The 17,016-nt window shown below is 48.0% G+C and overlaps 1 protein-coding gene across 1 annotated transcript in view; it reads right to left on the reverse strand.

Annotated features, from left to right (window-relative positions):
• Positions 1–13,337, reverse strand: part of ADCY9 (adenylate cyclase 9) — a 139,638-nt gene extending 126,301 nt beyond the window's left edge. The window contains exon 1 of the mRNA XM_040356568.1: positions 11,608–13,337. Coding sequence (XP_040212502.1) covers positions 11,608–13,279 — 1,672 coding nt within the window. The 5' untranslated portion in view covers positions 13,280–13,337. The remainder of the gene's footprint in view (positions 1–11,607) is intronic.
• Positions 13,338–17,016: the final 3,679 nt, after the last annotated feature.

A 17,016-nucleotide genomic window follows, 5' to 3' on the forward strand; every position in this document is an offset into this window, starting at 1 on the left:
CCTACTAACTGCTCACTGTCTGCCACCCCTCTCTGCCAATATCTTACTAACCACTCAGCGTCTGCCACCCCTCTCTAGCAATACCCTACTAACCGCTCAGTGTCTGCCACCCCTCTCTGCCAATACCTTACTAACCGCTCAGTGTCTGCCACCCCTCTCTGCCAATACCTTACTAACCACTCAGCGTCTGCCACCCCTCTCTAGCAATACCCTACTAACCGCTCAGTGTCTGCCACCCCTCTCTGCCAATACCTTACTAACCGCTCAGTGTCTGCCACCCCTCTCTGCCAATACCTTACTAACCGCTCAGTGTCTGCCACCCCTCTCTGCCAATACCCTACTAACTGCTCAGTATCTGCCACCCCTCTCTGCCAATACCCTACTAATTGCTCAGTGTCTGCCACCCCTCTCTGCCAATATCTTACTAACCACTCAACGTCTACCACCCCTCTCTAGCAATACCCTACTAACCGCTCAGTGTCTGCCACCCCTCTCTGCCAATACCTTACTAACCGCTCAGTGTCTGCCACCCCTCTCTGCCAATACCTTACTAACTGCTCAGTGTCTGCCACCCCTCTCTGCCAATACCTTACTAACTGCTCAGTGTCTGCCACCCCTCTCTGCCAATACCTTACTAACTGCTCAGTGTCTGCCACCCCTCTCTGCCAATACTCTACTAACTGCTAAGTGTCTGCCACCTCTCTCTGCCAATACACTTCTAACCACTCAGTGTCTGCCACCCTTCTCTGCCAATACCCTACTAACCGCTCAGTGTCTTCCACCCCTCTCTGCCAATACCCTACTAACCACTCAGTGTCTGCCAACCCTCTATACCTTACTAACCACTCAGTGTCTGCCAACCCTCTCTGACAATACCTTACTAACCACTCAGTGTCTGCCATCCCTCTCTGCCAATACCTTACTAACTTCTCAGTGTCTGTCACCCCTCTCTGCCAATACCCTACTAACTGCTCAGTGTCTGCCACCCCTCTCTGCCAATACACTACTAACTGCTCAGTGTCTGCCACCACTCTCTGCCAATCCCTCCACTGGCATTCCATTGCTATTACCCAATCTGTCCTCTCTGCTCCTCCCAAGACCTCCGGCTCTCTAGCTCTCTAGCTCCCATGTCTTCTCCTTTCATGCTCATCTCCTGAACTTCTCCAGAGTCTCTCCCGTCCTCTGGAACCCCCTACCCCAATCTGTCCGGCTATCTCCTACTCTGTCCACTTTTAGGCGATCTTTGATCCTCCCTTCAGAGAATCCTATCCTGCCTTCAGCTAACAACTGAATCTTCTACCTCCGTTATCAGTTCATTCCTCACAGTTAGTACCTTTTGTTCCACCAACCCTTCCCTATTAGATTGTAAGCTCCCAGGTGCAGGGCCCTCCTAAATCCGGGTACACACGGGCCGAATGTTGGGAGACAGTTGTCGGTTAAAAAGAAACAGCCAACATTCGGCTCGTGTGTATGTTGGTCTGGGCGACAGAGGGCAACTGTTTGGTCGGAGTGTTCTGGCAGGGGGGGGGGGGCTGTCCCCCTGTCAGAACCCCTATAGCTCAGCGGGGGAGATCACTGTACTAACATCGTATAGTTAGTACAGAAGGAGGAGGAGGAGCTGACAGTCCCCCCCCCCCAAATTTCTCTTCTGTGGTCCCAAGTGCCCGTGTACATGAGGACTATGGGTTACAGTATTTATCACACAACTACTGCCCTTTACACTGATTTACTGATGGAGCTCGGAAACACCCCATTAATCATGTGCTAATAATATACATCGTTGACCTCCTGACACACAAGCTAATATTTTCAACCAGCACTTTGGAAAAGGAAGAGAAAAAAACTGCGTAAACGTCCAGGGGAGAGAAATCTGGACTGCAGCAGCGACAGCAGAGTACAAAAAAAGTTCTGACGCCAATACCGACCAATCAGAGTCCAGTTCAAGCCTCTCCTACAGCCCTGCCAGAAGGCGAGACCGAACGTGATTTCTCACTATTAGGAATGGCGTACCGTCTACATAACTGGGGCTTATGATCGCTGACACTCGTTACAGTGTTGGACGCACGTTCTTACAAAAAAAAAAAAAGTGAAAAACGTTTGCCCACGTCATGTCTTGCTTTTTGCATATTAATATAACGTCTGTGGTATAACCACAAGTAAATGGATACTGGCTTCGGAGAACACAGGAAATACGTGTATAGTTAGTGGATGGGATACGCCGGACCTAAGTGGCCTTTAATGGCAGCAATTTAACCCTTCGTACGCCGGCTCCAGACAGACTTCCAAAGAACCATTCTGCATTGGCTGTCATACATTGTATAGTATTCACTGTATAGATGACATATAAAAACTCACCTAAAGTACAATAATGCGCTAATAGGCAAGATTTTATAAGATATTCATTATTTGGAGGAAAAAGGTTTATAGCTTCTTTATAGAGTGTCACCTTATTGATTAGTCTTGTTATATGTACATTACTATAGAAATGTGCATTATGCACGTGGTTTCAGTTCTTTATCTACTTTAGATACAGTATTGCAGCTCTAGATATCAAGTTTTAATGCAAATAAGCAGAGGCCCAGATTCTCAAAGGGCTTACGACGGCACAACGCAATGTACGCCGTCCTAAGTCCCAATCTGGGCCGTCGTATCTATGCGACTGATTCTTAGAATCAGTTACGCATAGATATCCATTAGATCCGACAGGCGTAAGGCTCTTACGCTGTCGGATCTTAAATGCATTTTTTTTTTTGCCGCTAGGTGTCGCCTCCGTCGTTTTCCCCGTCGAGTATGCAAATTAACAAAATACGTGAATTCCCAAATGTACGCGCGGTCGACGCAGTGAAGTTACGACGTTTACATTAGATTTGCGACGCGTAAAGTTGCCCCTGCTATATGAGGGGCAACCAATGTTAAGTATGGGCGTCGTTCCCGCCTTCGAAATGTAAAAATTTACGTTGTTTGCGTAAGTCGTCCGTGAATGGGGCTGGACGCCATTTACGTTCACGTCGAAACCAATGGCGTCCTTGCGACGTCATTTGGAGCAATGCACCCTGGGTTATTTTCAGGACGGCGCATGCGCAGTACGTTCGGCGCGGGAACGCGCCTAATTTAAATGCTCCACGCCCCCTTCCCAGCTCATTTGAATTAGGCGGGCTTGCGCCGGGAGATTTACGCTACGCCGCCGCAACTTTACAGGCAAGTTCTTTGTGAATAAAGCACTTGCCTGTAAAACTTGTGGCGGCGTAATGTAAACCAGATACGTTACGCCCACACAGTTTTACGCCCAGATACGAGAATCTGGGCCATATGCCGCGTACACACCATCACTTTATGTGATGAAAAAAAATGACGTTTTTAAAAACGTCACTTTAATTGACTGTGTGTGGGGGAAAACGTTGTTTTATGTCTTCTAAAAAACGACCAAAAAAAATTGAAGCATGCTTCAATTATATGTGTCGTTTTTCAAAAGTGCACTTTTTACTTCACAGAAATTGACCGTGTGTAGCAAAAAACGTCGTTTTCTAAGACGTTTTTTCATCCACGCATGCCCAGAAGCAAGCTTCAATGGTAAAAGGTGGTGGAACGTAACCTCACTTTGCAAGATCATTGTGAGAAAACGATGGTGTGTAGGCAACTTCGTCTTTGAAAATTGAAGTTTCAAAAACGTCATTTTTTACTTCACAGAAAGTGTCATTTTTTTTCATCACATAAAGTGATGGTGTGTACGGGGCATTAGAGTTCATTTTTATATACCGTATATACTCGAGTATAAGCCGAGTTTTTCAGCACTTTTTTTGTGTGCTGAAAATGCCCCCCTCGGCTTATACTCGAGTCACCTTTTTGCGCCTGATCTCCGGGACTTTGGGGACCGGCAGACCTACGGCCGGGGAGCACTGATTTTTCAAAGCCGGGCACCCCTTCTATAGACTCCCATGTTAAACGGTCATTTCTCCGGTGATTTTGGGGACCCGGTACTGGCCGGTCGTAGGTTTTTTGGACCTCAACCTTGGTACACATGTAGCCCCATTTCTTCTCTATAATTGTGCAAAGTTTGTTGTCTGGGAAACCTACGCCTTGGGAGCATCAATTTTTCAAAGCCGGGCACCCCTTCCATAGACTCCCACGTTAACCGGTCATTTCTCCGGTGATTTTGGGGACCCAGTACTGGCCGGTCGTAGGTCTTCTGGACCCCATACTTGGCACACATGTAGCCCCATTTCTTCTTTATAAGTATGCAAAGTTTGTTGTCTGGAGGACCTACGCCTGGGGAGCACTGATTTTTCAAAGCCAGGCACCCCTTCCATAGACTCCCATGTTAAACGGTCATTTCTCCGGTGATTTTGGGGACCCGGTACCGGCCGGTCGTAGGTTTTCTGGACCTCAACCTTGGTACACATGTAGCCCCATTTCTTCTCTATAAGTGTGCAAAGTTTGTTGTCTGGGGGACCTACGCCTGGGGAGCACCAATTTTTCAAAACCGGGCACCCCTTCCATAGACTCCCACATTAAACGGTCATTTCTCCGGTGATTTTTGAGGACCCGGTACCGGCCGGTCGTAGGTTTTCTGGACCTCAACCTTGGAACACATGTAGCCCCATTTCTTGTCTATAAGTGTGCAAAGTTTGTTGTCTGGGGGACCTACGCCCGGGGAGCACTGATTTTTCAAAGCCGGGCACCCCTTCCATAGACTCCCACATTAAACGGTCATTTCTCCGGTGATTTTGGGGACCCGGTACCGGCCGGTTGTAGGGCTTCTGCACCCCAAACTTGGCACACATGTAGCCCCATTTCTTCTCTATAAGTGTGTAAAGTTTGTTGTCTGGAGGACCTACGCCTGGGGAGCACCGATTTTTCAAAGCCGGGCACCCCTTCCATAGACTCCCATGTTAAACGTCAGTCTAGGCATGGGCACAGTGAGGCATGGGCACAGTGAGGCATGGACACAGTGAGGCATGCACATGGACACAGTGAGGCATGGGCACAGTGAGGCATGGACACAGTGAGGCATGCACATGGACACAGTGAGGCATGGGCCCAGTGAGGCATGGACACAGTGAGGCATGCACATGGACACAGTGAGGCATGGGCACAGTGAGGCATGGAAACAGTGAGGCATGCACATGGACACAGTGAGGCATGGACACAGTGAGGCATGCAGATGGACACAGTGAGGGATGCACATGGACACCCTAGGCTTATACTCGAGTCAATATGTTTTCCCAGTTTTTTGTGGTAAAATTAGGTGCCTCTGCTTATATTCGGGTCGGCTTATACTCGAGTATATTTTTTTATGCATATATATAAGTGTGTCTAATGTTGGCCATGCACGCTTCGATTTTATTTTAAGATTGATCTTCATAACTTCCCTTCCGATCGATTTAGACTCGACCAAGATCGTATTCGATCAAACCGAGGAAGTTAGGCAGGACATTGTGCGTTTGTTGATTGGCAGGTCTGAGATGCTTTGTTCATGAATACGATCATGAATCGATCTATATATATGAAATGACATGGTGGAAACTGAGATGCGATTGTTAACTTACAATCGCTGGTTAAAGTGGTAGTAAACCCAGTTTTTCATCTTTTACCTACAGGTAAGCCCTATTGCAGTACTGTGAATATCTCCTAAACTTGAACTGTTCAGGAGATATTCAGAGTGCGTACAGCCGGTGACGTCATCACGCATACCGCGTCGGACCCTCAGAGCCTGTGCCGTAAACGGTGGCAGTGATGTGCGTGGGAGTGATGTCATCGCTCCCCAAGCCACTCATGTAGCCGGAGATCGTGAACGCGGAAGGAAGACCGGGTGAAGATGAAAGCGCCTTCATTAGGGCGCTCATTGTCTTACAGGGGATTTTTTTTGTTGTTCTTTAACTGCGATTTACTACAGCTTTAAAATCTTATCTTAAAGGGGTTGTAAACCTTTGTGTTTTTTTCACCTTAATGCATCCTATGCATTAAGGTCAAAAAACACCCTGCAGTCATCGGCCCCACCGAGCCCCCGTTTTACTTACCTGAGCCCCGAATCTCCGTGGACGCGATCCCGCAATGCTTTCCCCAGGTCTTGTGGGCTCTTCATTGGATAGATTGATAGCAATGCAGCCATTGGCTCCCGCTGCTGTCAATCAAATCCATGACGCGGCATTCCGGGGGCGGAGCCGAGTCATAGACTTGGCGGCTATGGCCGCCAAGTGTATCACACAGGAGCGCGCCCGAAAGCTAACCCTCTCGGGAGAGAGCTTCCCAGAGGGGGTTTGCTCTTGCGGGGAGGAGCCGGGAGAGCCGCCGAGGGACCCCAGAAGAGGACGATCAGGGCCACTCTGTGCAAAACTAACTGCACAGTGGAGGTAAGTATGACATGTTTGTTTTTTTAAACAGCTGAACCTTTACAAACCTTTTAAGGCTTTCATATTGTGCTAGTATGCAATGCATACTAGCACATTATGACATTGTCTTGTCTTGTTTTTTTTTTTTGTTCTTTAACCACTTGCTTACTGGGCACATATACCCCCTTCCTGACCAGAGGACTTTTTGCAATTCGGCACTGCGTTGCTTTAACTGACAATTGCGCGGTCGTGCGACGTGGCTCCCAAACAAAATTGACGTCCTTTTTTTCCCACAAATAGAGCTTTCTTTTGGTGGTATTTGATCACCTCTGCGGTTTTTATTTTTTGCGCTATAAACAAAAATAGAGCGACAATTTTGAAAAAAATTAAATATTTTGTACTTGTTGCTGTAATAAATAGCTCAATTTTTTTTTTATTTTTTTTTTTTTTTCTCAGTCTAGGCCAATACATATTCTACATATTTTTGGTAAAAAAAAAAAAAAATCGCAATAAGCGACTGGTTTGCGCAAAAGTTATAGCGCCTACAAAATAGGGGACAGAATTATTATTATTTTTTTTTATTTTTTTTACTAGTAATGGCGGCGATCTGCGATTTTTATCGGTACTGCGACATTATGGCGGACACATCGGACACTTTTGACACATTTTTGGCGCCATTCACATTTATACTGCGATCAGTGCTATAAATATGCACTAATTACTGTATAAATGTGAGTGCCATTGAAGGGGTTAACACTAGGGGGTGAGGAAGGGGTTAAATGTGTACCCTATATAGTGTTACTAACTGTGGGGGAGGGGACTGACTGTGGGAGGTGACCGATCTGTGTCCCTATGTACAAGAGACACAGATCGGTCTCCTCTCTCCCTGACAGGACGTGGATCTGTGCGTTTACACACACAGATCCATGTCCTTCTCTCTGTAACCGCCGATCGCGGGAGCCTGGCGGACATCGCGGCCGCAAGGCACACGCATCGGCATCCCAGTGATGCGGCGGGTGCGCGCTCGCGCGCCCCCAGTGGCCAGGAGGAGCGGAGGCCGTAAAAACACGGCCTCCCGGAGATTTAGAGCCACCCTGCGGCCGTACAAAGTCGTACGGCCGTCGGGAAGTGGTTAAAGTGGAGGTTCACCCGAAAACTTAATTTTTAACATTAGATTGATGCTCATTTTGTCAAGGGGAATCGGGTAGTTTTTTTAAAATCGAAGCTGTACTTACCGTTGTAGAGAGCGATCTTCTCCGCCGCTTCCGGGTATGGTCTTCGGGACTGGGCGTTCCTATTTGATTGACAGGCTTCCGAAAGTAGCCGAAAGTCGGTGCGCAGGCGCCGTATAGAGCCGCACCGACGTTCGGCTTCTTTCGGCTACTCGTGACGTGATGTATGCGACCGTCGGAAGCCTGTCAATCAAATAGGAACGCCCAGTCCCGAAGACCATACCCGGAAGCGGCGGAGAAGATCGTTCTCTACAACGGTAAGTACAGCTTCGATTTTAAAAAAACTACCCGATTCCCCTTGACAAAATGAGCATCAATCTAATGTTAAATTTTTTTTTTCGGGTGAACTCCCGCTTTAAGCTCAAACGCACATGCATGTGTTTGTATCTACATATATATATGACCCCGGGAACATTGATCTCCCTGCTGGCACAGTGAAAGAGAAGAGCATAAACACATCTTATGGCAGAACCGGTAAGAGGGAGATCTTTCCCATGTTCCTGTTGCTACACAGAGCGATAACACTAATGCGAATGGGGTGATTAGGGTGTGCCTGGGCACATCCGGCACACCCTGTGTGCACGCCTATGGGTACGCATCTGATTCGTAAATGTGTTCCTTGTGAACAGGATAAAATCCTGACCTGGTCCTGATGTAAACCTGACCTGATACTAAGGCCCCATACACACGACCGAGTTTCTCGGCAGAATTCAGCCAGAAACTCGGTCGTGTGTACACTTTTCAGCGAGGAAGCCGACGAGCAACTCGTCGGGCCGAAAAGAGAACATGTTCTCTATTTCCTCGTTGTTCAATGAGGAAAGTCGGCCCGCCGAGATCTCGTCGGCTTCCACACTGAACTCGACGAGGAACTCAATGTGTTTGGCACGTCGAATTCCTCGGACGTGTGTACGGGGCCTCAAGCAATCCTGACCTGATCAAAAACTGACTTGAAACGATTGGCACCTTTCGGGGGGGACAAGATACTTGTCTTTAAAAGGTATTCTTTCCCACTTCCGGGAGCCTGGGCCGTGGCCTGTGGCCCGTGACGTCACCGCGGGGCTGCCTTCTCCTCCCCCGGCCAATAGGAGAGAGGAGCAGGGAATCCCCCAATGCGCAGTAGGGTTCCCTGTCTGAAGCCGAAAGGCTACACTGCCAGGTTCCCTTACCCGCAATGACGTTAGCAGCACCCCGACAGCTGATGGAAACATCAGCTGCGGTGCCGACATCGCTGGACTCCAGGACAGGTAAGTGTCCGATTATTAAAAGCCAGCAGCTGCAGTATGTGTAGCTGCTGGTTTTTAATTATTATTATTTTTGGCCAGAACACCGCTTTAAGCTTCTAAGCCAATGATGACATATAACAAGCTGGCACTTTTTCTGTTTTGTTTTTCTACCCCAAACAAATGAAGATTAAAAACATTAAATTTTCCAACAAATGAAGAAAAAACAGTCCTTTCAACTCCTTTATATAAGATTATCAGCTTTTTCCGATACAATCTAGTGGTCATTAACTGCAGCTTATTAAGGACTGGACCAGGTGGTGCTTGTCTCTATATAATGCCCCAGGATTCTTAATGCCACGTACACACGATCCGAAAATCGGACGACAGATCGTACGACTTTTTCCGTTTACTAGTCGCAAGTAGAAATTGAATAGGTTGCTAAAGTCACGAAAATTCTCCTACGACAGAAAAAAAAATCGGAAGTGATGTCATGTGTTGTAATGTATTTGTGTTGTATTTTCGGACGACAACTGTACTGTCCAAACGAAATTCGTACGATCTGGTATCGTACGAGGAAAATTTCCGTGCATGTCCGATAAAATAATATCGGATGAACTGCCATGATTGGCTCACGGAAGCCCTGTACTAACGATCCGATTATTGGACGATTCTTCCTCGGACTACATTTTTCGTACAATATTCGGATCGTGTGTACGTGGGATTACAATCAGAACGGGTCAGACAGTTCTGGGCCCTTCATCCAGAGCTGGACTGGGACAGAAACTTAGCCCTGGACTTCATCCAGACTGGCCCACTTTGACAGGTCTCTCCCAGGACGACCGGACAACTCCCGCACCCCCCCCCGGTCACCCAAGCCCCCTTTCCCCCTTCACTAGCCACTAGCCGTTCTACTTTATTAGAGTAGAACGGTTGGTACTGGTACTCTCAGGCCCCGTACACACGACCGGATCTGTCCGCTGGGATTTATCTGCGGATCAGTTCCAGCAGATAGATCCGGTCGTGTGTAGGGCCTAGCGGACAATTTTCGGCGGACATTTGTCCAGCCGACGGATTTCCAGCGGATAAAAATGTCTTAGCATGCTAAGAAATCTATCCGCTGGAATCCTGTCCTTCGGACTTATCCGCTCGTCTGTACAGACTCACCGGATAAGTCCGTCCGATCCCCATCCCTCGCATGCGTCAAAATGATTTGACGCATGCGTGGAAGTATTTACCTTCCAGGGTCGCGCACGTCGCCGCGTCATCGTCGCGGCGACGGCGCGGACACGTCACCGCGGATGTTTTCCGCGGGGATTTTGATCTGATGTTGTGTACAGCCATCAGATCAAAATCCGCCAGCGGACATATCCGATGGAAACGGTCTGGCGGACCATTTTCATCGGATATCCCCTCGTGTGTACAGGGCCTTATAGGCAGTACCAGTGGGGAAGCTATTTCACCCGGGGCAAAGAATCAGTTTGGTGCCCCCCTTATGGGACAAGATTAGGCAGAAGTGAGAAACTCCCAGGCCATAGCTGTTGAGTCAGCTGTCTGTCCCCTCCCCCCATGCTCCTCTGTCATCCCCCCTGCTCCTCTGGTCCTCCCCCTGCTCCTTTGTTCCCCCCAGGTGATCGCTGCGGGGAGGGAGAGACAGAGGAGCGGAGGGGGGCGGCAGTCCGCTGTCACTGAAGCCGGCCCACTGAGCCATCGGCCCACCGGGAAACTCCCTGTAGTCCCAATGGCCAGTCCATCCCTGCTTCAGGGCCGGCCTTTGGGGTGTGCGAGCTGTGCGGCCGCACAGGGCGCCATGGGCAACAGGGGCGCCGTGCGGCCATCACAGCTTGCAGAATGTGAGTCGCAGTCAGTTACTCACATGATCATCACAGGAGTCCGACTCCTATGAGTCACAGCAGCAGGCGCTGCCAGGTCTCCCTGCGCGCTGCCAGGTCCCCCTGCCCTGGGACTGGGTGAAGAGCAACGCATCGGTTGCGGCACCTGAAAAAAATGGCTGCTACCGGCCCCCGACAGGCACACTGCGCATGCTCCGCCGCTGCATGGGAAAGCCAGAAAACGCTTGGCTATTCTCGGGCAGACGGCGCATGCGCAGTGGCGTCTATGCGCCGGGCGGCGCCATTTTTAAATGCAAAGCCGCACCGTCCACCGGAAGGTAAGTCAGTTTAGGTGACCAGGGGGCAAGGGGTGAAAATGCGGGGCGCCACAGGATTCGCTCGCACAGGGCGCCTGAACACCTAAGGCCGGCCCTGCCTGCCTTCATCATGTCCCATCAGGACAGATCAGACTGTGCTGGTCCCTGGATAATGTCCGGCAATCATTGTCTATGAAAGCAGGTTGGCTATTAGGACAGGACTGGGTAGTGCCATTGATCGTTGGCAGCAGATTATTAAAACCGGCAGTTTTGGATACATATCTAATTATTAACATCATTAAGACTTCCTGATGCCAGATTACGACTAAAACCCTCAGAAGCTTCAATGTTCAAAGGGAACTTCTATCTTCATTAAGTAATATCACAATAGCTTAACACGGGCATTCTGGAATAGGGAAAGAAGTGTGCCTGAGAACAGAACTGTGCAATAATCCCTGATAATTGAATTATCGTTGTAGTGCTTAGCTTCCATAATTGAAAGTCACATGACATTGTGTCAGGTTTTGTTTGAAAATTACATTGCAGAAAATACTGTTAGAGCAAAAGACAGTTAACCCTATGTTCTTGGATTCAATATAGAGGATGCCGTAAGCATGGAACTGCCATTCTCTTTGGCCCCAAGGCCAACATTCTAAAAAAAAAACACATGTTCTTACCTTTAAGCTGATCAGCTGCTACGATCTGTCCGACGCGTTCGACCACCAAACTGTCCTCCATCAGGTAGCGGTCGTCCAGGTACTTTGCGGTTTTCTCCGAAATGTGTACTTTACCCGCCACTCCCAACTGTTCCATTAGATTAGCGAGGTTGACATCATTTGACCAGACGTCGAACTTGAACCTTCTCATGCCCAGGATGCCACAAAGAACGGTGCCAGTGTGTACACCTACACGCATGTTGACCATCTCTTTCTTTTCCTGGCAAAACTGCTCTATTGCTTCAATCATGCCGAGGCCCATTTCGATGCAACAATAGGCATGGTCCGGCCGAGGTTCTGGGCATCCTGCCACGCAATAGTAGCAGTCGCCAAGGGTGCTGATTTTTTCACACCTTGTCTCTTCACACAGACGGTCAAAACGCCCAAACAGATCATTAAGAAGGCTCACAAGGGCATGGGCTGATTTGTTAGCACTCATCTTGGTGAATCCCACAATATCCGCAAACAGAATGCTTACTTGTTCTATCCTTTGCATCTTAAAGGGCCTGAAGACTATGGGCGTCTTCTGGATTGAAGACTTCTTCTTGCGACTTTTTGGGCTGGAGGCAGAGTGTCGTTTAACGGAGTTTTCGCTCTCATCATCCCCTTGCTTCATCAGGTCATCCGCAATGATCCTTGGCATGACAGAATGGATCATCCTTTCTTTGAGAGCTTTCTCAACTTCCAGATCTTTACCATGCATGATGGATTGGCCAACTTTTAAAAAAGTGCTGCGGGATCGTACTTCCGACATAATGAAGAGGTGGACTCCAATAGCATGAATGCACACATGTAGGAGCGCTCTACTTATTAGTTCCCAGTGAGCCATACTGTCCGTCATAGGAGGAAAGCACGCTTTGTAACGGAAGTGGTAGCCAAAGGTCTCAAAAAGTATAGAATACGCTACCCCAAGACAGGCACTGAGGTACAACGGCAAGTGCATGACCGTATAGAGCAGAAGCAGGACTTCCACACATATGGAAAAGCTGCCCACTTGGGATAGGCAAGACGTGAAGTTGGAAAAAGCGGAAGTTGCGTTCGAGAAGCCATCATTATCACTTTCGTTGGTCAACACCAAGAACTGGGACGCCAGAGTCAAAGCAAAGACCAGCAGAGTGACGAGAAGGGAGACTACCATACAGTGACGGGTGTAAGGTTTGGTAAATGTAAAGAAAAAGAAGCCTAGGCACACCATGAGGAAGCACAGAGTTGGTACGAGGTGGGCAATCAGTTTGGAGTTCAGATGGACGCCAAAGTAGATACTCCACAGGAGTGCCGATACTGAGAGGTACAGGAGAGCGTAGCGAAACCTACGTTGGGTTTGCGGAAAGCACCTTTCCACGCAGGCCTCTTCTAGGTTACTGGAGTCAAATTTTGGGTTCCACCAGTTGGATGTAGACCTTTCGAAAAGCTGAGGGAGCTTCTTCTGCTTACGAATTCCTCCACCTCCTCCACCCTTCTTTACTCCAGACTCCCCTGAGCTGCAGCTGGATGAAATACTGTATTTGCAACGCCTAGACGGAGCTTGGTGGTGCTGCCGGTTAATTTTCACAGTTACGCTACTAGAGTCCCCGCTGCCGTCGCACCTTACCTCTGTATGATGCAGCAGCTGCTGATTGACAGGGGAAGCCATATTGTTAGGATGGAGTTAGCCTGGGACTTCTCTGTATGCTCTACTTGAACCCCCCCGCCCCCCCTCCTCCTTTCACCACCTCTCGCACTATCGCCCCCCTTCTGCTGCCCAACTAACCTTCAGCTACAGACTAACCGAAGAGGTTTGACAGCCCCCAGGCAGCACCCCCTTGACGCCTCCATGCAAAGTATCTGCAGCTAAATCCAGTAATTCAGAAAGCGTGCAGCTATCTCCAGATGCAGGCAGACCACAGCACCAGCGTAAGGCAATGCAGTCCATACATTTACATGGAGAAAATCAGAGGCACCAAAGGAGGCAAGAAAACCTGCAGCCTATCATCACCCCCCCCCCTCCCCCCCTCCCTCAGTAAATATTTAGGCAACCGCTCACTCAGTACTGTAAGCCCCGGGGCAATAAGATATATATTCCATCCGCGCTGGGAGGGGGGCGCTCCATCCTTCATGGGGAATAGATCCAACCATGCTGGGACATCATGACAGGCAAAGTCACTGCAGGAGAAGCCTGTGGGCACAAAAGCCTCCTAAAATGACCGGCTCATCCCTCTTCTTTGTTGGGGGGGTGCTTGTCCAAAAAGGTGGGGCGCCCAAGGCGGTCTTCCCTCTGGATCCTTTGCTCAGGTATGGATTTGGAAGGGGGTGCTTTGCTGTGCGGTGCCTTCTTCTTCTTGGGGGAGCCCTGGTTCTTGGGGTGAAGGGGGACACAGAGAGGAGATCTGAGGTATTGGCTCTCCCTCCTCAGACATGAGGGGCCTCTCCACCACCAGCAGCAACAGACAGGCCGCTCTCAGTTCTCCTCTTTCCTGGCTGCTTTTCCTATGCTGGGCTGAGCAGGGAGGGGGGGTGAGAAGGAGGTGGAGAGACAGAGAGGGGAAGGCAGAGAAGAGAGAGAGGGAGGGGAGAGAGAGAACCAGGGACATGGAGGGCGAGAGGAGAAAAGAGACACACAGTTATGTGACTGCAGAGGGGGGGAAATATAAAAGAGAGACAGAGAGGGGAAGGCAGAGAAGAGAGGGAGGGGAGAGAGAGAACCAGGGACATGGAGGGCGAGAGGAGAAAAGAGACACACAGTTATGTGACTGCAGAGGGGGGGAAATATAAAAGAGAGAGAGGAAGGGGAGAGAACCAGGGACATGGAGGGCGAGAGGAGAAAAGAGAGACACAGTTATGTGACTGCAGAGGGGGGGAAATATAAAAGAGAGAGAAAGGGGAATGCAGCTGGTGCAGGCAGCCAGGCTCGGCAAGGCAGGATTACATGGATGACTCGGGCACTACTCTTCTGTCTTCATAATACACAACTAGTCCTATAATACACACTCAGTCCTTTATTACACACTCAGTCCTTTATTACACACTCAGTCCTATAATACACAACTAGTCCTATAATACACACTCAGTCCTTTATTACACACTCAGTCCTATAATACACACTCAGTCCTATAATACACATTCAGTCCTATAATACACACTCAGTCCTATAATACACACTCAGTCCTATAATACACACTCAGTCCTTTATTACGCACTCAGTCCTATAATACACATTCAGTCCTATAATACACATTCAGTCCTATAATACACACTCGGTCCTATAATACACACTTGGTCCTATAATACACACTCAGTCCTTTATTACACACTCAGTCCTTTATTACACACTCAGTCCTATAACACACACTCAGTCCTTTATTACACACTCAGTCCTATAACACACACTCAGTCCTATAATACACACTCAGTCCTATATTACACACTCAGTCCTATAATACACATTCAGTCCTATAATACACACTCAGTCCTTTATTACACACTCAGTCCTATAATACACATGCAGTTCTATAATACACACGCAGTCCTATATTACACACTCAGTCCTATAATACACATTCAGTCCTATAATACACACTCAGTCCTATAATACACAACTAGTCCTATAATACACACTCAGTCCTATAATACACATTCAGTCCTATAATACACACTCAGTCCTATAATACACACTCAGTCCTATAATACACAACTAGTCCTATAATACACACTCAGTCCTATAATACACAACTAGTCCTATAATACACACTCAGTCCTATAATACACACTCAGTCCTATAATACACACTCGGTCCTATAATACACATTCAGTCCTATAATACACACTCAGTCCTATAATACACACTCAGTCCTATAATACACACTCGGTCCTATAATACACATTCAGTCCTATAATACACACTCAGTCCTATAATACACATTCAGTCCTATAATACACACTCAGTCCTTTATTACACACTCAGTCCTATAATACACATTCAGTCCTATAATACACATGCAGTTCTATAATACACACGCAGTCCTATATTACACACTCAGTCCTATAATACTCACTCGGTCCTATAATACACATTCAGTCCTATAATACACATGCAGTTCTATAATACACACGCAGTCCTATATTACACACTCAGTCCTATAATACTCACTCGGTCCTATAATACACATTCAGTCCTATAATACACACTCGGTCCTATAATACACATTCAGTCCTATAATACACACTCAGTCCTATAATACACAACTAGTCCTATAATACACACTCAGTCCTATAATACACACTCAGTCCTATAATACACACTCAGTCTTATAACACACACTCGGTCCTATAATACACCCTCAGTCCTATAATACACACTCAGTCCTATAATACACACTCAGTCCTATAATACACACTCAGTCCTATAATACACACTCGGTCCTATAATACACATTCAGTCCTATAATACACACTCAGTCCTATAATACACACTCAGTCCTATAATACACACTCGGTCCTATAATACACACTCAGTCCTATAATACACACTCAGTCCTATAATACACACTCAGGGCCAGATTCTCGTCCAGCGGTGTATCTCTGCGGCGGCGTAACGTATCCAATTTACGTTACGCCGCAACTTAGACGGGCAAGTGCTGTATTCTCAAAGCACTTGCTCCGTAAGTTGCGGCGGCGTAGCGTAAATCGGCCGGCGTAAGCCCGCCTAATTCAAATTTGGATCAGAGGGGCGTGTTTTATGTAAATGTACTGTGACCCGAGGTGATTGACGTTTTTCACGAACGGCGCATGCGCCGTTCGTGGAAATCTCCCAGTGTGCATTGCTCCTAATATGCCGCAAGGACGTATTGGTTTTGACGTGGACGTAAATGACGTCCAGCCCCATTCACGGACGACTTACGCAAATGACGTAACTTTTTCACATTTTCGACGCGGGCACGACGGCCATACTTAACATTGTTACGCCACACTTATGCCACCATATAGCAGGGGCAACTATACGCTGGGAAAAGCCTAACGTAAACGGCGTAACTTTACTGCGTCGGCCGGGCGTACGTTTGGGAATTTGCGTATCTAGCTAATTTGGATACTTGACGCGGAATTTGACGGAAGCGCCACCTAGCGGCCAGCGTAAAAATGCAGTTACGATCCGACGGCGTAAGAGACTTACGCCTGTCGGATCTAACAGATATCTATGCGTAACTGATTCTAAGAATCAAGCGCATAGATACGACGGCACAACGCAGAGATACGACGTTGTATCTCGGTTGTGAATCTGGGCCCATGTCCTATAATACACACTCAGTCCTATAATACACACTCAGTCCTATAATACACACTCAGTCCTATAATACACACTCAGTCCTATAATACACAGTGGGCCGGATTCAGATA

This window comes from Rana temporaria, chromosome 6 (genome assembly GCF_905171775.1).
Source record: "Rana temporaria chromosome 6, aRanTem1.1, whole genome shotgun sequence".
NCBI lineage: Eukaryota > Metazoa > Chordata > Amphibia > Anura > Ranidae > Rana > Rana temporaria.